Source organism: Carettochelys insculpta, chromosome 2, assembly GCF_033958435.1.
Source record: "Carettochelys insculpta isolate YL-2023 chromosome 2, ASM3395843v1, whole genome shotgun sequence".
NCBI lineage: Eukaryota > Metazoa > Chordata > Testudines > Carettochelyidae > Carettochelys > Carettochelys insculpta.
The window spans coordinates 27,148,737-27,172,588 of record NC_134138.1 but is presented as its reverse complement, the minus strand read 5'-3'; the positions used below and the strand labels follow the sequence as shown (position 1 = coordinate 27,172,588).

The following is a 23,852-nucleotide window of genomic DNA, read 5'->3' as shown; positions in this document are numbered from 1 at the left end:
TATCAAAAATACTTTATTTATGAAAGTAACAATTATACTATACCACCTATACTGGAAGTATGTTGAATAATTGCTAGAATAAATACAGGCAATTAATTCAATCTCTTATAGAATGAGAGGATTTATTTGACATTTGAATGTTACTCAAGCTTTAACTTACAACATAAATAGTTAAAAGGCAAACTCAAGTTTTATTTTAAAATGTTTCTTTTGCTTGTTTTTAATACTGCTTGTTTTTTTATTTTGTAACCAACAAAGATCAACTCGGAACATATTAGTATGACATTCAAGCAACCATGTACCTTAACATCATCAGACAAGTAAGGTAGTGTGTGTGCCACTCATTCTACAGCAGAAAATATTCATGTCTTCATATGAAGGAAGATGAAAATGCTTCTAGGTTGTTAAAATATCATGTGCTGGTTTCTGCTTTACCACAGTCCTATCTATGCCAGAATCCAAAAGGGCATGTATTTGTATACAGCCAATGTTCTATCATTCTTTATATAGTATATGAAGGCTCAATGCTGCATTCATTTGGCTAAGGTCCTGGTTAAGGATAGCAGAAATCAGTCCTGAAAATTACTTTCCAAAGCTTTCAAACCCCGTGTCCTAAATTATATTTAGGCCAGGGAAGTAGTGGATCCTCCATTTCTTGAAATGTAGACCAGAGGTCTTTCTGGAAGCTTTGTTTTAGTCTGGCACAAGTTACTGGGCTCTGTACAGTGTAACTGAGGGAAATTGCATGGATTGTGTACTACAAGAGGTCAGACTAGATGATCTGATGGTATCTTTTGACCTTAAAAATAAATATATGGATGTCAGTTTACAAGCCTTATTTTAGGCACCTAGGTTTTTTTACATTTGGGGCCATTTTTGTTTTCAATGTGTTTACTTTTTAAACTAAGAAAACGTGCACTCTCTGCAGATCCTAGGCAGTGGTGAGCATCTGCAACAGTCATGAAAGTCAAATAGTTTTGGGTTCTCAGCACTTCCTACTTTCCAAAATTGTAGGCCCAGTTTCTTCTCCCTACAAAACCAATGGGAGCTTTGCCATTAACTTCAATGGCATCAAGAACAGGCTGCTTTATACCCAGGGCCATATGCAGAGAATGTAATGTTCTCGTTAGAGAATCAGGTGCCCTCTTACAATGTCCTCCAGTAAAATTGCACGTATGTACCCTTTGGCCTTTTTGTGCATACAAATATGTTGCTATTCAAAAACTGACAACAATGTTGGCCTTTTCCAATACAATTAAGTCAAAAGTTCAAGAGAACATTTTAAATACTTTTCACAGAAATAACCATTCAGCAATTTAAAAAAAAATGTAGAAAGACATTTTATTATTTTTGTCGTGAACAATATCAATATCAACAAGTTTTCACATTGTGGGCAGCTTTTTGGTGAGGAGGGAGTGTGAATTCTTTTAAAACATACTGAAAAGGATAGAGAGCGAAACGCTGGAATTTTTGGCAGATAATATATAAAATATGCAATTTTTTTAAAAAGTTGGTGTAAAAATACACACACAGATAAGACAATAATATAAAAATACAGCTCAGCCAACGGCCTCTTAAAATTTACCTTTGGCATTACATTTGGCAGCCTAACACAAAAAGACCCTTCCTATCAAACAAAACTATAAAAAAGTTCATAAATTAGGTTGCAAGATCATTTGTTTGATTCACTAAACTCCTTTCCTTCCTGTCCACCCACAGAAGCATGACTAGTGAGGTATATAGAACGTAACACTGTCAGGCATATGCACAAGAGAAAAAAGTGCATAAACAAAAAGTCCTCCCATTTTCCTGTGAACAGGTTGCATCTGTATTTTTCCCCTCTCAGAAAAAACAATGGTGCTTTTTCCCTTTGGCAGGAAGAAAATGAGCCCATAGAAATATGAATGTTTGAGTCCAGCAGCAGTGATCCATTTCTCGTGGTGACACTAATTTGATGCCACAAATACTATCAAGTTGTTGGGTTGCTTTAAAATTTCCTTTGTAATGTTTTGCAGAAACATCATACATCCAGCACCATATCGTACTGTTGCTCTTTCTTTCGCCTGCCACATTTGGTGATAAGAACCAAATACAAAGTCAAAAGCATAACCCAGTAGCATGCATAGAGTACTGTACCAATGATAAGAACCGTCTGTTTTGAATCAGAAAATGACTTTTTTGATTCCTTGTATATAGTGAAAATTACACCACCTAGAAGGATTGTAAACCAAACAGATACTGGAATAAGTCCTATGAAATTGACGACAATGGTTTTTCTTCCTGATGTGCCCCACCCTGCTTTGTTTATTGTGGCTATTGCGAACATCTTCGCTGGAAGTAAACTTGACATGTACAACACTGAGTAGAGTGACATGAACACCATGACAATGTTTCCCCTAAGGCAGCTGGCGAAGGAAGACTTTACAAGGCCCACTAACTGAACGGTCAGCAAGAAAAGGAGGATGTTCCAGATTTTCCCCCGGTAGAAAAGCTGAATGACTGTGGCAATGAGGAAGAAAGGAAAGAATCCAGTGATTACAGCTTCATAGGTCATCCACAAATGATGTTTGTGGAACCACATTGCATTATACAGCCACTCTCTGAAGTATGATTTACTCCAACGGGTCTGCTGGTTCAACCACCTTAGGTATTCGATAGGTGTTTCAGTAAGGCACTTGGACCTAGCGGTATACTTTGTTGCATAACCCAGACTCAGCACGCGGTTAGTTAAATGTCTGTCATCTCCAAAACTACACTGAGAGCCCATAAATTCTTGATTGTACCAATCTTCCACAAATTCATGCAGCAAGGAGTTCCTGTACATTCCCAAAGGTCCACTGATGCACTGGACACAGCCAAAATAGGACTGACAGGCTCTTTCTATATTAAATGCCATCCAGTATCTCACACTGCTGAGAAAGGAGATCCAGGAATCATACTTGTTCAAAATCTGCAAGTAAAGGGAAATTTAAAAATTAGTTCCTTAGAAATACTTCTGGGTCGAAAACTAGCACCAGTGATGTGAATGGGACTAATCAAAATACTGGTTGCCATTAAAACATCAGTACATTTAACCAAGAGTTAAGACTATCATTTCCTATACATCAAGCTGAATTAGCTCTTCCAGTCGCCATGCTTCTTCACCGGGGAGCTGGCAGACTCACCAGGACTCTGGGCAAGGTGTATGTCAGTGGCAGCTCTGTGCTCCCATAAGGGGCAGGGTCTTAGGTGGAGGGGACGAGACTGGGGGTGCAGCCATTAGCATAGCTAGAATTGACCTATCGGGATCGACTTGGTTGCCTAACGAGGAGCGGGGCTCTTCTGGCTTACACCAGCGTACCAGGGTCGATGGCTGAGCCCAGTGAGATCGATCGCGGCCTGTCAAATGCCAGGTAAGTATAGACATTCCCTTAGTGACTATTAAGAGTCACAGTCATACTCATTCACAAGGGCATTAGTAGGGAGATCAAAATAAACATTAAATAGGGTCCTGCTCCACCAAAACCTTTCTTCCTTCCATTCAAAAACATGAACCTTCCCTTCACTCCCACAAAACTTCCCCCTCCTGACTCACTGAGCTTTCTTTTGAATCCCATGTACTGATTCTTCCTCTGTTCCTTTCTACTTGTCCCCACTTAGCAGTCCGAGACTCTTGGAGCCAGACTGTGCTCAGCTTCTGCTGAGGACATCAGAGCAAAAGAGCTGACCTTTTTTCCCATGGGGGCTGCTTGAGGACCATTCACCTCCCTCTGAGCTCACATGGTTTTCCACTTCCTCAGCACTCATGTAATATAAGTGCTTGATTTGTTCTGGGAAGAAGGCAGAAGCTGGGGAGGTGGGAAGCCTGCTCAGGCAGGGACTTGGGCCTAGCCTTTGAAAGGCATTTAGGTACCTAAGGCCTAGGACTTTGGCCTCAACAGGTAGCTGTCTGGCCATCTGACCACTCAACTGGTTGCAGGAGTAAAGATCATCATCCCACATTAAAAGTCTACTGAATGAAGAGGGAGATTAATAAGCCCTGTGGAACTGTTGTTGTGCATTTGTTTTAAAATCAGTCCCAACAGGAGCAATTGTTTTGAACAGGGCAACTGACAGGAATGTAAGCGGCAAAGCAGGCACTGGCAATAAAAGGGCCTGTGGCTCCATGCTGCCACCACTGCTACCTTGGCAGCAGGACAGGCCAGAGCCCTGGGCCCTTTGAATCACTGCTGGAGTGCCATGTGGCATGGTTCAGGCAGCTTTGAGGGATGGGTGGGGGAAGTTAGCCTTCAGTAGCATTTCCTGTAAGCTGTGCACTGGGGCAGCTTCCCAGGACAGATTCAAATGCTGCCCAGCTGATCAGCAGAGTGCCCTGAGTTGGTAGCAGCCAGCACCAGGTGCTTCTATGAATTGGTGCATGTAAACATTGGCTCAGCACACATAACATTTATTCTGCACGTGGACGGAAAATGTGGGAATAAAATTGTCCCCACCCCCTCTGCCGCTCTGCCCCTTCTGCCAGAAAACCTGCCCCTTCTCAGAGACCTGTAGCCCCTTCCTTCATGCTTGCACATTGCCCAGAACCCAGAAGTCAGTTGTCAGCCCTAGTTTTGAAAGATGTAAATATTTTCTGCTGCATGTGCAACCCAAATGATGCAGCACTGAAAATGCATGAAGACAGAAACTTGAGTGTCTGGTATTAAATTGATATAATAGCTATCATAGACTGATGATAACTATGGGGACATAGTAATGCCAGTGTGCAAAATATATAGGAAGGATAGAGCACGTTCTGCTAGTGGGGGAGTGACACTGTATGTTAAAGAAAGCATAATCAAAATCTTTAATGAATTAAACAGGACAACAGAATATTTATGCACAGGAATTCCATGCTTGAATAAACTAGAATATCTTAACAGGAATATACTGTCAATGGTGATGGTGAAATGCTCAGTGAGATTAGAGATGCTACAAAACCAGAAAATTTAATAATTGAAATGTTCAGTGAGATTAAAGATGCTACGAAATCAGAAAACTTAATAAGAGGGGATTTCAAATCTCTCCATAGTGACTGGGAACAAGGCACTTCAGGATGAGATGTAAGAATAGAATATTTTCAAGTACCATTAAATGATGACTTCTTGGAGCAGCTAGTCCCAGAACACACAAGATTGGAGCAGTTTTTGATTTAGTCTTAAATGGCACACAGGAGCTAGACCAAGAGATGAAAATAGCTGAATTGCTTGGTAACAGCAACCATAACATAATTAAATTAAATTCCTTGTAGGGAATGCAATAATTAAATTAAATTCCTTGTAGGGAATGCAATACCAAAGAAACTCATCACCACAGTATTTAACTGAAAGAATTCAATTGCACAAAAATAAGGAAGTGAGTTAAAGGAAAATAAAATAGGAAGAGTCACAATAGTGAAACGCCTGAAAGCTGCATAGGAACTATTTAAAAATATAATAGACACTCATATGCATATACACCAAATAAAATAGAGTTAAGAGGACCACACAAAGTCTCAATGGCTAAGGAGTCCAAAAGTGGCAGCAGAGAAAAAAGATGCCCTTTAAAAATTGGAAGTCAAATTCTGTTGAAGAAAATAGAAAGGAACTGAAACAGTGATAAATCAAGTGTAAATTGTAACTAGGCTGGCCCAAAAAGAATGTAAACAGCAACTACTACAAGATCCAGAAACATCATTTAAAAGTGTCAGAGGTAGGAAGTCTGGCAATTAGAGGCCAGGAAGCCTATCTTCAGTACAAGACAGATTGATTGAAACTACAGGAAAGACCAGAATTATGACATGTTGGGGAATGCTCAATGTGGATTTTATAAAGGGAAATCATGCCTCACCAATCTATTAGAATTATTTGAGGGACCAACAAGCATGGAAAATGTTGATCCAATGGATATAGTGTACATGGTCTTTCATATGATGTGGTCTCTCACAAGAGGCTGTTAAGCAAAGTAAACTGTCATGGTGTAAAAGAGAAGGTCCTCTCATGGATAAGCATCAAGGATCAGTAACTGGTTGAAACATAAGTAACAAAGGGCAGAAATAAACCGCCATTCTTCACAGCAGAGAGAAGTTAATAGTGGGTTCCCCAAGGATCTGCACTGCAAACAAGTACTGTTCAACATATTTATAAATGGTATGGAAAAAGAGGCAAGAAATCCAGTTGTAATTTGAAGCCAATATAAAATTATTCAAGATAGTTAAGTTGAGGGCTAACTAAAGAACTACAAAGGGATGTCACTAAACTGGGTACCTGAGCAACAAAATGGGAGATGAAATTCAATGTTGATAAATGCAAGTAACACACAAAGGAAAACATAATCCCTAGTCCACACAAAACATGATGGGGTCTAAATTAGCTATTTCCACTCACGAAAGATATCATGTGAGTCATCTTGCATAGTTCTCTGTAAACATCTGACAAGCATGGAGAAAGCACGGAGAAAGTGAAGATGGAATGGTTACTTATCCCTTCACACAATAGAAGAATCAGGGGTCACCCAAGAAAATGACTAGGCAGTGGGTTTAGAACAGACATGAGGAAATGCGTCTTCACACAACACACAATCAATCTGCAGAACTCAATGCCAGAGGATGTTATGAAGTCCAAAATCATAAGTGGGTTTAAAAATAGAATTAGATACATTCCTTGAAGATAAAAGGTTTATAAGTGGATATTAGCAAGGAAATCTCATGCCATGGAGATCTCTAAACTTCTGACCGCCTTTAGGTAGGATAGGATGACAAGGGGTAGATGTCTTGATGAATTGCCTTGGTCTGTAGCATCCTTTGTAGAATCTGGCCGTGGCCACAATTGACAGACATGATATTGAGCTAGCTGGACCATTGTCTTAGTCAGTGTGTCTATTATTGTCTTATGAAAATGTCAGAGAATGTGACAAGACACAGAGTTGATTCAGTGATTTTCAATTTGAATAATCTAAGCTGGATGTAGTAAAATTTGAGGATGAAGGATGAGGCTTATTGACTAGGGTGCCACTCAGGAGAAACAGGTTCAGTTCCCTATTTTACCACAGACTTATGTAATTTCAGCAAATCACTTAGGTCCAGATACTCAAAGATGCTTAACTCACATTGAAATCAGTTAGGTACTTAAATACCAATGAGGAACTAAGCCTTAAGCCTTTCTGTGCCTCAGTTCCCTGTCTGTGAAATGGGGATAATTGGTCTTCACTGCCTTCTAGGGATGTTATGAAGCTAAATATATTATGAATTGTAAGATGCTCAGATACTTAGGTTAATACCACTAGAGACTGGCAGTCTCTTACAATAACAAGACTCTAAAATATTGCTACAAAATCCCCAACACCTTGTGTTAATTCCAGTCTGTGGATAATTTTGTTTTAGAATTCAGAGCATGTAAAGTTCACTATATCCACCTGCACATCACCCCCAACTCCGCCAACCATTGGATCTTCTTCTAAAACCTTCACCATCTCCACCGATGAGGCTGGATCAAGCATTGTATCTGAATCACAAACCTGCAAGTAACACAAAGAAAAAACCAGAAAAATGAGGTTAGGGACTGCACCAGAGAAAAAAATAAAAATAAAAGTGAATATAGTGACTCCGTTGACATAGCAAATGTAAAAAAAAAAAATCGGTTTGGAAGTTGTATAGTTACTTCTGTTAAGGGCATTTGGTGCCAGCCAACTCGACTTAACGCTGAATGTTACAGAGCATTTGTCTGTGGTAAAGTCACAAAGACTTTTATTTTTCCATATTATCTATGTTTGCTTATTGAGACACTGGATCAGCTAATCTGAACAAGAGAGATGATATCCGAGAGACAACCGAACACCATTATGAATCAAAACAAAACTCATATCGGCAGTCTGCGGTTTTCTTGACAACCGAACACCCGTATGAATCAAAACAAAACTCGTATTGGCTGAGCCTTGGGACAAGGATGTTGGATGTGTTTCATGCACCCAGTTCAAATGTTTTTTATTCTCATAAGGGGGATTGACAAGGAGTTAACCCACAGATTCTGATATAAATAAGCTAGAAGTCTGGGAAGAACTCTACTAGCATTTTTACTCTGAAAAGGTTTTAGCAATTCCTGTAAAATATGTATTGTGGATTGCAGGACAAATTCACTTCTTGTTTTAGTTGCTTGGCACATTACAAATATTACAGAGATTTGACATGTGATATGGAAACTACACATTCCAGAGAAAAATTTGCCCCACCACAGCCCTCAAGCCACCACCTATCCAGGCTACTCCCCTCTCTTCTGCCCTGGGGCTGCCAGGAGAAGCTGGCTCCAGCCTGCAATGGGGATGCAGCTCCAGGCCTGTGCAGCTGCCCTCAGACCCAGGGGGCTGCAGAAGAAAGCTGCCTCCAGCTCCACAGGGGTGTTGGGGAAAGCTGGATCCAGCCCTAGCTGTAGCATGGGGCTGACAGCGGATGCCAACGCCAGCTACAGCCCTGTGCACCTGTCCTCCCAGGGGGTTCCTCGGGGGATGCATCCTATCCCCCAAGGGCTGCCACAGGTTATGGTCTGCACCCTCCTGCCTGGCTCTGTGGTCCAGTGACATCCCTTGTCCTGCTGGAAGAGGGATGTTGCCAGACCAAAGAATGCCAGACTTAGGAATTCCAACATGTATGCGGTATTTTCTCCAATACAGGTGGAACCACAGAGTCTAGCACCCTCAGGACCTGACAGGTCCCAAACCGGGGGAGTTGTCAGACCAGAGGAGGTCAGTGCTGGCCTCTCCACTCCCAGCCTCTGGCCCTGGGCACTGGAGTTCTGCTCCCAGCCACTGACCCACAGGAATGCTGGGGCTCTGCTCCCAGCTGCTGGACCCTGGGGTGCTAGGGCTCCATTCTTGGCCAGGATGCTGGGGCTCTTCTCTTTCCTAATGTTCCCGGCCCAGTCTGGCAATTATTCCCCATGAGTGCTCCAGCCCTGGAGCTTCCATGGAGTCACTGACGATGCCGGACCAGGGGTGTTGCTGGGATAGGGAAGTCCAGATTACAGAAGTTCAACCTGTATTTTTATTACAAAGGAAGGGCTAAATGCAGGTGGTCAGAAATGGATGACACGCTCAAGATAGCTCATTTTTGGCACCCACTTCAAAAACACCTCAGAAGGCCTGATTTTCAGAGGATGGAATCTTGGGCTCTCTGAAAATTAGATCTCTCTGAAGTGTCTCAAGTTGGTCACCTTAAAAATGAATCACTAGCCAGTTTTGAAAATCTTGCCTTTATTTGCAGACAGAGCCATGCTTTCACTGCCCCATGGGATGCAAGTATTGTAACCAAGTCCATTGACACAGTTGTATTTGTAATGTGGATGTGACCTTAGTTGTTGACTTCATTACTCTGGTGCTGAAGTTTCTAGGGCACTTATCAGGCTTTCTGAGTCAGTGCCCACCCAGGAGTCAGACAGGTGCCCCCAGGTGACAAGTACTAACTCGACCAACCAATATCTGGCAGCATCTTTGCCAGGAAGGCACTTCAGTTTTTACCATTTTTTTCTTAGGTTCATAGATTCCAAGGGCAAAAGGAACTGCTGTGATCATCTAATGCAATTTCCTGTATGTCACAGGCCACAGAACTTCCCCACAAGGATTCTTGAAGCAGAGCTAGTAACACATCCAATCTTGATTTAAAAATCAGTCTCCACCCTCAGGAAACTACCCCAGTGCTTAATTAACTTTCACTTTACTTGCAGTCTGAATTTGTCTACCTTCAGCTTCCACCCCTTGGATTGTGCTATACAATGGAAGGCCCCACAATTAAATATTTGTTTCCTGCATAGCTGTTAACACCTTTGGCTATAGATTCTACAGCAAAAATGCTTCACTACAGTTTTCCTGGACAACTGCAAAAGATCCCTGGAATAGCAAAGGGTCAGTATGGTTACCAAGAGTTGCACATAATCAGATTTTCATTGGCACCCAAGGAGAGTGCTCAGCTCTGCCCCTCCTCCCCCACGTGGCCAGGAGCTTGCTCAAAGCCATGCCATCTATGCATTAGTAAACGACTTGTTAGTGCTCCCAACACACCTAAACAGTAAAGCTCTGCCTCTTTATTACTGAAGCTGTTGTAAGTAGCGCTATTTGTGACTTTAAAAAGTATCACCAGCACTTGGCCCATACAGAGAGACCAAACAGTCAAATTTTGGCACTCTGCCTTGGAAAGGTTGCTGACCCCTGGTCCAGCAAAACAGAAGATATGGTAGGCCTGGTTCTCAGTGTACTCCTTTTGCAGCTATTTATAGCCCACAAAATGCTTTCAAAATTAGAATAGATTTTTCACAACAATATTGCACCCTGGTTGCCCTACACAAAGTATGAGACCACAGAGGGTCAAGCCCCTTGCTTTTAGGGGACAAACTTTTGATTATTCTGAGATGGGTTGGGAAATGGTGGCAATTTACATATTGCTCATTCATTTCTTCTTCCCCCAGTCTCTGCACTTTTCTACATACCTATGAAATTTCTGCTAAGAAACTCCTTCCGCCTTTGCAAGCCCCCAGATGGCATGGTGTTCAAATCATGCACACTTTCTCATGCAGTGCTTTCTGGAGTGGCCCCAAACTGCGAGCAACTACAATGCTGGCCCTTCCAGAGCCCAGCAGACAAGTTCCATAATGGGCTGGCCAGGAGGATGGGATTTTTGAAGATGAAGCCCCGGGCAACTGACTTTGAGGTCCATAGGGGAGGAGAGCGTCTAAAAACAGCCTTAATTCTTTGGACAATCTTCACAACATTACAGGGCTTAGTCAAAACCAAACCCTGAACCTTGGCTGGTTAATCCATTGCAAGTGGAGCTCAGCAAGGGCCTGATCCTGCAAACCTTCCTCATTGGAGTCATTTTTATTAATTTGAAGCAAGAATTTTAGGAGCAATAGGGACCATTTCTAGGAGTACATTTCCAGGACCACAGAATCAGGACTAAAACACAGGAAAAATTGTACAGAAAAAAATAGAGCTTGAGAACAACCTGTCCCTGCAGCTTTGGAAATGGGGATACAGGACCTTGCCTCATTCATTGTTAAGTGAACAGTGTCTTAAGGCCAAGTTGTGGTGAGTGAGGTAATGCAGCTGTAAAAGAAATGCAGCTGTAAAAGATAAAGCAAATGCTACTCCAGGCCTTAGCTGATGAATTTCTCATCTATATTTTTAAGAGCTTCATTCCCTCTCTGCTCCCTTTTACTGAATAATCCTAGCAGTCTTTGAAGGCTTAAAAATGTCTCCCTTTTGTAGGTTCTGTCAAGGGGCTCTGTCAAGGGTTTGAGATACTCCTGAAGATATTCCCTCGTAGGTTATTGCATGATTGCATACAGGACATCCATTTCAGTTTCTACCAGGGTGAAAAATTACCTCTGATCTTGATTTATGTTAGCAAAGCAGAGATCTTCCAAAGTAGACCTTTCTTTAAAAAAAAAATAACCATTTTGATAAGGGAGTAGTGCTGTTAAGTATCAGGAAATGCTTTGGACTTCTAAAATAACTGTGCACAGATTTAGCACACTCACAGAACATCGGGCCATTTTAAAAGGTACAAAATCTGCTTTCAACGGTCATGCTGTTTTAAACAGTCTGAAAGGAGCACTGTGTTCATAAGGGATTAGGATGGGCTAAAGCGTGCTGCGTGAAATATACAAAAGCTGCTTTATGTCAAGGTATGTTTGAGTTGGCATTGGCCTAGTGCTTTAATACCTACCTGCACATAATCCACACTTCTGCCCAGCGCTTTGAATGCTGTGTACATTACTTCTCTTTTTCCACCCCATTTCTGCATGATGCAGATACTTTTGTTGGATAGGACCAGCTGAGTTACATGCTGCATACTCTCTTTATGTGACTCTTCGGTCTCACCTGGACCCTTCTCATGAAAGTTATTCCTCCATATATAAGTGACAGATCTGTCCCTGCCCATGATTTCACTAAAAATGTCCATCATATAAATGTCATCTTCTGAATTCCCATCAATTACCATGATAACTTTAATTCCAGGGTAGGTCAATCTTTTCACTGAAAGTAAACATTTTCTTAAGTAGTCAGGATCCTCTTGATAGGCAGCAATACAAAGGGCAACTGTTTTGTTCAACTTTATTGGTGTCTCAAGTGATCTTCTCATTTTCCTGTGTTCTAAAAAGGCAAATAGGCTTTGGATGATGAGATGTGATGCCAAAATAGCACCATAGAGTCCAAAAGAGAAATAGTAATTGTCTGTTTGGATAAACTGGTAGCCAACAATGTAAGCAGCTGTGATTCCAAGCAGGAGGGAAACCCCAAAGAGCGTGGTTCCAAGTATTCTCAGGATACATATAAATCTCTCACAATACATCTGCAACAAAACCAGAAAAATAATTAATGCAATTGCTGTTTCCTGCTACAGAATATAACCTGGGTGGTCTCATAGCTAAGAGCACAGGATGGAGAGTCAGGATCTGTTTCTGAATCATCTCTGCATTGCACTATTCCCCACTTGCAACATGGGACACTAATACTTATCTCACTGAACTGTTAAGAATTTGAGAACTTGTATAAGATCTTCAAAGATCCCCAGACAAATGGTAGTGGTCATGTAAGCATCTGATCCTAATAACCTGGGCTTGCTGGAAAGACCATACATGTAAGGAGATGTTTGCAATAGTATTGAAGAGGCTTTTTAAAAAGTGCTCTCACTAACACATACATGTATCTGTAAAATCTGAACTATGTTGGAAATCATGGGAACTTTTGCTATTGACTTCAATGGGGCCAAGATTTTACCCATTGAAGTCAATGGCAAAATAGCCATCAGCTGTAAAGTAGTCAAGATTTCACCCAAGTTCTTTGAAATTCTACAAAACTGCAATTGACCTTGACAACATGCTACATTCTTAGCTTAGCTGTCTCTTGCATTCCCTTTAGTCAACTCCAGGTATGCAAGCTCTAACAAGCATGTAAGGTGCTAAGGTAGCTGGCTGATTGATAGTGTGTAAGGAAAAAAGCATGCAGGCAGACAAGCAGATATGACATTCTCCTGGGTTACTTTCAGTCACAGTCAAACCAAGTATTTTATTCAACAGCATTCTTAAAACCAACATAAAACATGTCTTAAATCCTAATTCTTAACATGAACTGTATGTTTTGAATTTCATTGGACTTAAAGAGGTGCTTAAGTGCTTTGCTGAATCAGGGCCTCTCTTTGTACTTTGATCTCTTTTCTTTTCCATTATTCATATTTTCTCCACTAATATCAACCAGCATGTACACTGATAATATTCATCACACCATCTGTTGGCCACAATTGAATTTGGAACACAACCCTTTTACATCATATATGCCTGCAGACTGTCCCTTTGAAATACAGAGAAAAATCACTACTAAACTGTAACATGCAGCTGTACTCAGCTGTTTACATTTCAGTCTGCAGACGTACAGCCTGCGGGGGAAAAAATCTTTCAACAGAAAATAATAAACCATAGAACTTTAGATTGAGAAAAATGTATGTTTTTCCTTTTAGCTATTTTAGAATGATATATTTCAATATGGGAGGAAGGTTCTGAAATTTACATTTGCAGACAATAGTTAAGAAAGTAGCATAATCTGAATTCTATCACTAAAATTTGCTTAAATACCTACAGCTAAATTTTGGCAGGTGCTATGGGCAGTCACCAGAAAATTTAGGACCAGCAGTAAAACTACTGACTGTAAGTTAACACTCCCTATTCTAACATATCTGAAATGTTGCTGAGAAATCATCTCAAAAGCTTTCCATGACAGGAGTCATAGAGAAGCACTACAGAGCATGACCATGAATGCCGAATAAAAAATACAAAAGAAATAGTCAAATTTATCCAGATTAGATGATGCTGAAGATCAGAATGTGTGGTCCATGTGTTTATTCATTTTTCATGTAAACAGATTCCCTAACTGCTGAACCCAAAAGGTAATTCTTTATGGTTGTACTTCTAGCATAACTTCCCCCAAGATCACACAATGAGTATCTGGACCTAATAAAGCAGCAGTTTTTTTTATTTATTCATCTAAAATAATCTTCTCTTTAACTAAATATGATCCCTGACTGGAAAATGAATGAAGATTTTGACCTAAATTTGTGGCTTTAGTGAACTCTCTTTCCCCTTTAGTATGTATAAACCTGGGCTCAACAATTACATCTTTTAACTGAGTGACTCTCAGGGAGAGTCTGGAAAAAGCTGTTTAAGGATTGTTCAGGTCTTTAGCATGTGGACTGTTGATGTTTTGCCCAGTAGACCTGATCTTTATCAGTATGAATATACACAAAGAGAGGAGAGCCAAAAAATCTCCGCCCTGCTTTTAGCGTTTTGCCAAGGATCTTACAGCAAACGCACATTGTTACATGTCCGAGGCCAAAATGGACTGCTGAGTCAAATAGCATGATCCAGAATCAGCTTTTGCTTTATCAGAGGCTTAAAAGCCAACAGGAATTCTTATGAACAGAGTCTGGCATCCTACATAACTCTTAGTCACATCTTTTGTCACACTTTGAACATGATTCTAGACTTTCACATCTGAGCACAACTCTAGTAACTATCAGCAAAACCAAAGACCTGACTCAGAAATGCGTTATTCCAGTTTTACGCTGATGTATTCCATTGCTGAATCAAGCCCTGGTAGCAAGAATTTTGTGATGGCCAGATCACGTTCGCTCTCTTTTTCTATGACTTCTTTAATATCACCCTTTCTAAATTATGCCCTTAGGCCTAAATCCTGCAGATCTTCATTAACTTCAAAGGGAGTTCTGCCTATAGAAGGCTGTTCAAAGGTGTCCAGATTTAGCCCTGTGTTTTGAATGAATAAAACAGAAATTCCATCCCTGCTCCTGCTCTCATTGAAGTCAATTGGGGTTTTGCCATTGACTTCAAAGAGAACGAGATTAGCTCTATAAATAAATCTATGCATTACTGTGCTCAGTAAGAGCTCCATCCAGAGCCTGCTGAAGTCAGAGAGACTCTAATTTAAGTAGTTTGATCACTGAGTGAAATTATTTTGCCTGTATAATGGGATCATGGCCCAGATCCTCAAGGTGCATAGGCAATGGTCAGCAGGGGCCTAAATACATATGAAGAACTGGGACCAAGTATCACTAATAAAATGAATGTGTACATCTACGCAGTCTGCAGGATAGCTGGGTTCACTCACCAACAAAACTTGGTCCCATACAAAGTATTACTTCACCAACCTCATAACACTCTGGGCCCAATACTGCTACAATAATACTACAAAAATCAAGCATAATATTTACTGAGGTTAGCATGATGGTCTAAGTTTATGAAAAGTAGCATGTCTTGCTACTGCTAAGATTAAACAGATCTTACTCTACACTAGCCTTACCTTGGCAGTGTAACTGAAACTCTACAGGGCTTTTCATGAAGGGGTCTGGATAGGAATGTTTTGAACGTCATATAGAAAATGGAGCTGTGACATTTACTTTATAATGCAGACCCAGATTGTGCCATCTTTATGTGCCATGTCAAATAGTAGGTTACGTTCTGAATCCGCAAAACACTTTAATATGTGTTGAAGATCACCCATGTCCAGGAATAAAACTTGAGATAAGAACATACAACTCTAAGCAAGTGCCAAGTGCCTTCCTAGCTAGGGATACTTTCCTGAATCAGGGCCTTATTCACCAAATTATCCCACTGAAATCAATGGGACTAGCTGCAACATGTACGGTACTATTCCTCTTGAGTGAGGCTGGCCCAGACTGGTCCAGAGAGTGTAAATCAGTTTCCATAGATGTGGAGGGGGGTGTCTCTCTAAGAGACCAACAGGAGTGGCACATGCTCAGTGCAATGAAAAATGAAGAGGACATATAAGAGGGTTCAACCTAAGAATTAGATGAAATAATAAATAGAACTGAGGAACAAAATTTCACGAAGATAACCCATGACAGCACTGACAGTATGACAACACTGCAGCAGTGCCTATTATATACCCGTTAAACATTTATGTAGCTTTTTTCTCAAGCACTGAAAGCTTTCAGGTGGTCCATCCATTTGCTAATAAGGGATTTGAAAATGGTGACTAACAGAGTTCAAATTAAAGTCAGACTTGTTTGCAACACCTGGGATGTAGCTTACTACATCAGCTGTTTAAGAAGAGCTCACACAGCTTCTCAGAAGAAACCCTGAACCACTTATCCTCCAGAAAGACTGAAAAGAAGGGTGAGACATACCATCACAAACACAAAGGAAACTATGCAAGGGGTTTGTTTACCTTTAATAAGTTATTAGTTTTAAATTCTCTGAAATAAACTTCAAAAAGGAAGATTAACTTTATAGTATGACAGTGCTGCTATATAGGAGTGGTTGTAAGTGGGTTTTGAAGTAGAATAATTAAAGCAGCTATGATACTTTAGCATTTCAAATTTAATCAAAATGAGGATCTAAAGTGCAAATAAGATTACAAATATTGCAGGCCATAGTGTTCTCCTTTGCCTTTTCTGATGAACATCACACAGAAATAGTCAAACCTTTACCGTACAAAATGCTCCTGATGTAGGGACATCTTACTCTTTAAGAAGCCAAGGCTGTGTCTACATTAGCCAAAAACTTTGAAATGGCCATGCAAATGGCCATTTCGAAGTTTACTAATGAAGCGCTCCATTAGCATGACGGCAGCCGCGGCACTTCGAAATTGACGCAGCTCGCCTCCGAGCGGCTCGTCCAGACGGGGCTTCTTTTCGAAAGGACCCCAGCTACTTTGAAGTCCCCTTATTAAGGGGGGACTTCGAAGTAGCTGGGGTCCTTTCGAAAAGGAGCCCCGTCTGGATGAGCCGCTTGGCGGCGAGCCGTGCCAATTTCGAAGTGCCACGGCCACCCGCATGCTAATGAGGCACTGAATATGTATTTCAGCGCTTCATTATTAAACTTCGAAATGGCCATTTGCAGGGCCATTTCTAAGTTTTTGGCTAGTGTACACGTAGCCCAAGTCACGTCCAGTTTTACCCCAGTAAAAATACATCCAAGTTGTATGATATTTTAACTTTTACAAATATATTGTTCTGAATAAGCTGCTTTCTGGTTTATGGCCTAGTGGCTAGAATATGAACCTGGGCCTCTAAAGCCCTGAGTTTTTCCTCTTCTGTGTTACTGGCCTGAGGGTGGGCAAGTTGCTTCACCTTGCTGAATTTCAGTTTCTTGTGTGTAAAGGAAGCCTAATGATATCGACCTTCCTTGTAGAGAACTGAAGTGTTTTCAGGTCTATGGTTGACTAGTGCTATATGAGCTAAGGATTTTACTTGTATTCCCTCTTGGTGTCATTTAAAATCCACCAGTTTTGCAATTTAAATGTCTCTCTTCCCCACCTGGCTGCAGGCTCTGTAAAAGGTGTCGGGAGGGACTGTCTCTAGGGCTAGCCTCCACCACTCAGAACTTCAGTGCAGCCTGGCAGTGATTTAAAGGATGCAGGGTTCCATTAGCCTTTTTAAACTGCCAGGCCCCAGGGCAGCTGCCTCTTTTGGCCCCTCCACCAGCGGCCCTTTTCCACTCACCACATACGAGTCCCAACCTCACTTACCTTACCCACTTGAGTAACTTAACTGATTTGAATGTAATTATTCAGATGAGTAAAGCAAATTCTACAGTCTTTACTCAGGCTAATATTCCCATTGATATCAATGAGGTATCATCACTAAGTCTATGTCAAAACTGCAAGCTTCTGTCTCCCAACAGAAGTCAGCCATTTTAGAAGCGTTCTGCCACATCTTAGTCATTGTTCCAGGAGGAAGAAGGGATGTCTCAGCCGGGGGATGGGGGGTTGTCTCCTGACATTTGGCCCTATATGGATGGGCCAAATGTTGGGAAAGCCTCTTCAGACAGTGTCAGCAGGAGACATGCAAATACATTGCACAATTTGCATATCTTATGATGACAGTTCTCAGCAATGTAGATGTAGCCTGAAAAGGTTTTGGAATCAAGTCCAATATAAAATTTCACACGCACAGAAGTATATAAACATATTTACCACTGTTTTCAGAGGGAGTTATACACATACAGACAATGGAAGCATTTAGTCTTTTATAAGCCAAAGCTTCATTTCCTTCCCCATGTGACTAGTTGGTTTTGACTTCAGTAAAACAACTAGATCTGGGGGGGTGTGTATGTGGGTGTGTAAGAGTGTAATGTGTATATATACACAAAAACACTGTATATATACATAGTGTAAAACATTAACAGATTATTATGAATTGGCATCCAATTTAAAGAAATTTAGATGTGTTTTGGCAGCAAAATAAATATTTTAACTTTGAAGTACAAATGACTTTATAAACATGAATTATAAACATCAAATAACTGTCCACATTCCCTCTTCCAGTTTACAGCATGCTGAGAGGAAACAAAAGTTCTACATCTGTATGTCAACAGAGTTACCATATCTGTTGTTTAGAATTATTGGTCACTTCCAGATTTTACATACCATTTATCTTCTTGAAAGGGTTTGCAGAAAACTGAAGTTTAGTTTATTGTGAAACAAAGTACAGGATAGCATACCCCAGGACTTCTCAAACTCTGGATTGGGAGCCCAAAGCAACCTCATTTTAATGGGATCACCTAGGCTAGTGTCCTAAAGCCCAAACTCTCAAAGCTTCAGCCCTGGAAAGAGAAGCTAAGAATACATGCCCCCTCACCCAGGGAGAAGCCAGCCCTTGGGCAGAGTTGGTGCCTCCCTGTCATCACAGGCCTTCTGGGGTGGGGTCCTGTAGTAATTTTTGTTTTCGGAAGGGAACCATCATGCACTGAAGTTTGAGGACTGCTGGCACATCAGAATTAATGACAACAAACTGTGCCGGGTTTTAGAAGTTCATGAATACTGGACCAAGAATCTTCTCTTTCCACTCACTATTTCTCCAAAACAAAACAAAACCCAAAAACCACCTGCACAAATCTATTCTCTCATGAGCTTTAGCAAGGCCTCTATCATTTGCTTTTATCCCTGATATAAACAACGTATAGAGTAATAGGGTTATGCGAAAGTTCTTGCACAAAAATCTATTTTATCAATGATTTCCAGTTTAGGTAAGTATGTGGAATTAAAGTATTGGATGACCTTCTTATCAGCAAGCTAGGGAAATGCAACCTAGATGGGCTATTATCAGGTGAGTGTGTAACTGCTTGGATACCCATTCACAGAGGCTACGGTACATGAGAAGGTTTTGTCAAAACTGGGCTTTTGTTGGAAAAACCCATGCAGCATCTACACACAAAATGTGCTTTGTCAACAGACTGTCGACAAAACCCAGGATAAAACCTGGCACATCCGCAGGCAGCGTTGTGCCTTTCTGTGTTCAGCCATAATGCCTTTGTCAACAGCCTGTTGACAAAAAACCAGTGTAGACATTCCGGATAATAGCATAGATAGTATGCTTATGAAGTTTGCAGATGGGACCAAGCTGAGAGGGGTTGCAAGTGCTTTGGAGGACAGAGTCAGAATTCAAAGTGATCTGGATAAACTGGAGAGATGGCCTGAAGAAACAGGGTGAAATTCAATAAGGAAAAATGCAAAATACTCCATTTAGGGAGGAACAACCAGTTTCACACTGACAAAATGGGAAGGGACTCCCTAGGATGGAATACTGCAGAAAAGGATCTAGGGGTTACAGTGGGCTACAGGCTGAGTATGAGTTAACAGTGTGATGCTGTTACAAAAACCATGATTCTGGGATGCATGAACAGGAGTGTTCTGAGTGAGATGCAATTCTTCTGCTCTACTCTGCATTGATTAGGCTTCATCTGAAGTACTGTGTCCAGTTCTGGGCACCACATTTCAGGAAAGATGTGGAGAGGGTCCAGAGAAGAGCAAGTAAAATGATTAAAGGTTTTGAAAATATGACCTATGAGAGAAGATGAAAAGAACTCTGTTTAACTTAGAAAAAAGAAGGCTGAAATGTGACATGATAGCAGCTTTCAAGTACCTAAAAAGGTGTTTAAAAGGAGGAGGGAGAAAAATTATTCTCCTTAGACACTGTTGGTACGACAAGATGCAATGAGCTTAAATTGCAGCAAGGGAGGTTTAGATTGGACTTTAGGAAAAAGTTCCTCTCAGGGTGGTTAAGTACTGGTATAAATTGCCCAGGGTGGTTGTCGAATCTCCATCATCGGAGATATGTAAGAACAGGCTGGATAGATATCTAACAGGGATGATACAGATGGTGCTTGGTCCTGCAGTGAGGGCAGGAGACGGGACTTGATGACCTCTTGAGGCCCCTTCCAGGTCTAGTATTCTGTGAGCTTAGTATTCTAATTCAGTTGTTCTCAGACTGGTTCCCAATGGCACTTGGTGATCCCAACCCACACTTTTAATAAGATCACCAAGGCTGACTTAGACTGGCTGGGGTTTGAAGGCCATAGGGCTCCAGTTACAAGAGATCCCCTGCCTGTGGCTGAATCCATTGGATTTTTAGCTTTGACTTTCCCCCCCCCCCTCAACTCTGTTCCCCCACCCCCATCCATGGCAATGGGACTGGGCAGTGGGGGCACCTCAGGCTTTAGTCCTCCCTCCTGTGGTCATATGGGGATTGCAGTATAATGCAGTTTGAGAATCCCTGAAGTAAGTATATAGGAATGCACCCACTTTAAATATACATTTGGTGTTTATATCTTTATGATCTTGTAATTTATTCACTGGTCATTTACCTATCATAGGCCATATCCAGAATTGTTCCATCACCTTCAATACTGGAACCATTTGGCCCTGTGCATACACAGCTAGGAGGCAATATTAATTTTTGTTCAATGCCATAAATACCTAAGGCCATATTCTTTGCTAGTGTAAATGTGTGAAATCCATTGAAGTGAACAGTATTGTGTCCTTGTGCACCAATAGAGGATTTGGCCCATGGTATACAGGTATGTTTGTCCAAGGAGATAATATTTACAGGCTTCTCATGAAATCCAGGCACCACTGAGATCAGTGACGAAACTCCCATTGGCTTCATTGTGCCTACACTTTCACCTGTAGTTCTTTAATATATGCTTAATATATACTGTCAGATATGTCTATAGTGGTATGATGTATAATTTTTGAAGGAAAGATGCTAGCTTGATACTCATAATTTAATGTTAATATGGGCATTTTAAAGTGCTCCAAGCCCTGAAAGACTAAGAACTGGATCCTGCAAACTCTGATGCCTACAGAGCTGCATGAGTAGTCCCATTCAATTTAATAAGGCTCTCCATGCAAGTATGCATGTGACTGCACAAAACTGCAGTAGCCTACTAGCTTCCTGGAACAAAATATGAAAGCACTCTCGCTGTATGCCTCAACTTGCAGTGAAAGTGTTTGTTTTTCCTTTGAAAACTGTGATATGTATTAATATTTTAAAGTAAGAAAGGATTGAGTTTGTGCAGTTTCTACCAATGTGTGATAAGGAAACCACCTCTATCTTGTCAGGGGAAGACAACCAATATTGGATCTGTCTCTGCTAATTTAGATGGAGCATCTGCATACTACATACTATTAAATTCCAAAATAAAATTAGCACAATGCCATTCAGCTCAGGAAGGATGCATGGTCACTACTCCATAATTTCATCCACATCAGTTCTACTGCTTTCTGTTGTCTGCGTGAGTCCTAAGCGTACTGCTGTTAAAAGGTACACCACGGATTGTGACTTCTCTTGCACCAGGCAAATGAGTAGAAGTGCTGTTAGAGTGGATAGAGGCCAATAAGGGAGATCACACTCTGGCTCCTGGAATGGTCTCTCCAACTTAGACCGTTAGGAAAATCTGAAGAAATGGGTCCTACCCATGAAAGCTCATTACCTATTAAACAAGAAGAAGTCCTGTGGCACCTTATAAGCCACAGGACTCCTTGTTGTTTTTGAAGATACAGACTAACTGGGCTACCCCTCTGGTACTCATTATTTAATAAATCACTTAGTTAGGGGATGGAGCTACAGGACAGATTGTTTTTGTGAAGCTACAGAGTAACAGGGCTACCCCTTCTGAGACTGTTAGGCCTTTAAGGGAAAGCAAATGTTAACTCGCAGGCAGGAAACCTTTGAAGCAAGGGAACGAAACGCTGGTGGGGCGATGCTCCAGAGCCCCTTGTCAGCTCGCAGCTTCATTTCCTCTCCAGCGCCTACAAAGCACCGGTCGCCCAACCCTCTTCCCCCAGCAAACTCCCCATCCCCGGAAGGAGCCGGGGAACCCCGCGCTCAGACAGCGCCACTGCCCAGGGAACCCCCTGCCCGCGGGCATTAGCCAATCAGGGAAGGGCGCGCTCTTGCATCACAGGGGGCGGCCCCAAAGCAGTGACCTCAAAGGTATTCCCTGCTCTGCCACGTGGGTTGCAGCCGCCTTGTAAATTTCTACCCCGCGGCGGTGGCTGGAGCAGCGGGCCAGGCGTTCCCCGAGCCTGCGCTCCGGGTGCAGGTACGGGCGCCTCCGCAGCTCCTGCGCCAGGCCCGCAGCCTGGGACGCGCTTCCTGAGGACTCTACGTGAGACGGGCTCCCGCTGCCCGTCACACGGGGGTGTCTCTCCTGTCCCTGCCCTCCCGCCTCTCAGAGCCCGCTGCCGAGACTTGCCCCGGCCGCCTGCTCCCCAGCGGTTCAGGGGAGGACAATGCTGGGGTGTCGGGCCAGCGCTGGGGATCAGGAGCCCGCCTTTCCCCGGGCTCTTCAGGAACCACGTGCCTGGCATGCCACATACTCCCCCGCCGCACCGGGGCGCGCCAGCCCTGCAGACTAGCCTGGGGCGGACCTGTGAGGAGCGTTTGCAAGGCCGCTCCGAGTCCCTCTCCTCGGCAGCAGCCGGGCACCTTAGAGGCGGCCCTCGACGTCTGCCTGCGGGTGGTGGGTTTCTTCCCTTCCCCCTCCCCCGAAACTTCGCCCTCCGCTGGGCTTTGCGGCGGGACATCTCGGTCTCCTCGGCGCGGCCGGAGGTGGGGCTGGAGTGGAACCACCCCCGCCCTTCCCCGCTGCCCGTCACGCCCCCACCCCCTCCCCGGAGCGCCCAGTGTGGAGGAAGGGAGGAAGGAAGGGAAGGGATCCCGGCCCTGTGTGCACAAGCGGATCAATGCCTACACTGTGCGCCGTCCAAGAACCAGCCGCCGGCAGGGCGCTGAGGGCCGAGGCGGCCGCAGCCCAGCACCTCTGCAGCTTGGGCGGTGAAGGACTTACACACCTTCTCCTGCTCACAGCGGCGGCGGAGCGGGACTCGCCACGAGTGACAGCGGTGGCTTTTTTATTTTCCCGGCGAGACGTTAGATTAAACCCGCCTCAAGTCGCCTCGTTTAGGTGTGTTGGGGGGTAAATCCCCCCCTTGCTATCCACGGGGGTAGCGCATCTCTCCAGCCCCCCACCCCACTGCAATCCACGGGGGTAGGGCATCTCTCCAGCCCCCCCACCCCACTGCCATCCACGGGGGTAGGGCATCTCTCCCCCCCTCCCCCACCCCACTGCCATCCACGGGGGTAGCGCATCTCTCCAGCCCCCCCACCCCACTGCCATCCACGGGGGTAGGGCATCTCTCCCTCCCTCCCCCACCCCACTGCCATCCACGGGGGTAGCGCGTCTCTCCCCCCCTCCCCCACCCCACTGCCATCCACGGGGGTAGCGCGTCTCTCCAGCCCCCACCCCACTGCCATCCACGGGGGTAGCGCATCTCTCCCCCCCTCCCCCACTGCCATCCACGGGGTAGCGCATCTCTCCAGCCCCCCGGGGATGAGCGGCGCAGGACCATGCATCACCTACCTTGTCTGTCCTTTGCTCCTCCCGGGCCCGCGGCTGGCTGGGTGGGCTGCGCGCTCCGGCTGGGGGACAGTTTCCAAGGCTGAGGTAACGACGACGGCCCGGGCGTCCAGGAGAAATCTCCACAGATCAGCTGCAGCG

The 23,852-nt window shown here is 43.2% G+C and overlaps 1 protein-coding gene across 1 annotated transcript; it reads right to left on the bottom strand.

The window, feature by feature from the left end:
* Positions 1-23,827, bottom strand: HAS2 (hyaluronan synthase 2). Its single transcript, XM_074985626.1, has 4 exons — positions 23,715-23,827; positions 11,705-12,331; positions 7,408-7,509; positions 1-2,950 (listed from the first exon to the last, which is right to left on the bottom strand). Exons 2-4 carry the CDS (start codon positions 12,329-12,331, stop codon positions 2,021-2,023), a joined length of 1,659 nt encoding a protein of 552 aa, XP_074841727.1. The 5' UTR covers positions 23,715-23,827; the 3' UTR covers positions 1-2,020.
* Between the last annotated feature and the right edge of the window lie 25 nt (positions 23,828-23,852).

Coding starts and splice junctions, on each gene's coding strand:
- HAS2 (XM_074985626.1), bottom strand. CDS start 12,331: ATGTATTGTGAGAGATTTATATGTATCCTGAGAATACTTGGAACCACG. Junction 7,510..11,704: donor GAAGTGTGGATTATGTGCAG/GTAGGTATTAAA, acceptor TGTTACTTGCAG/GTTTGTGATTCAGATACAAT. Junction 2,951..7,407: donor GAGTTGGGGGTGATGTGCAG/GTGGATATAGTG, acceptor CTTTACTTGCAG/ATTTTGAACAAGTATGATTC.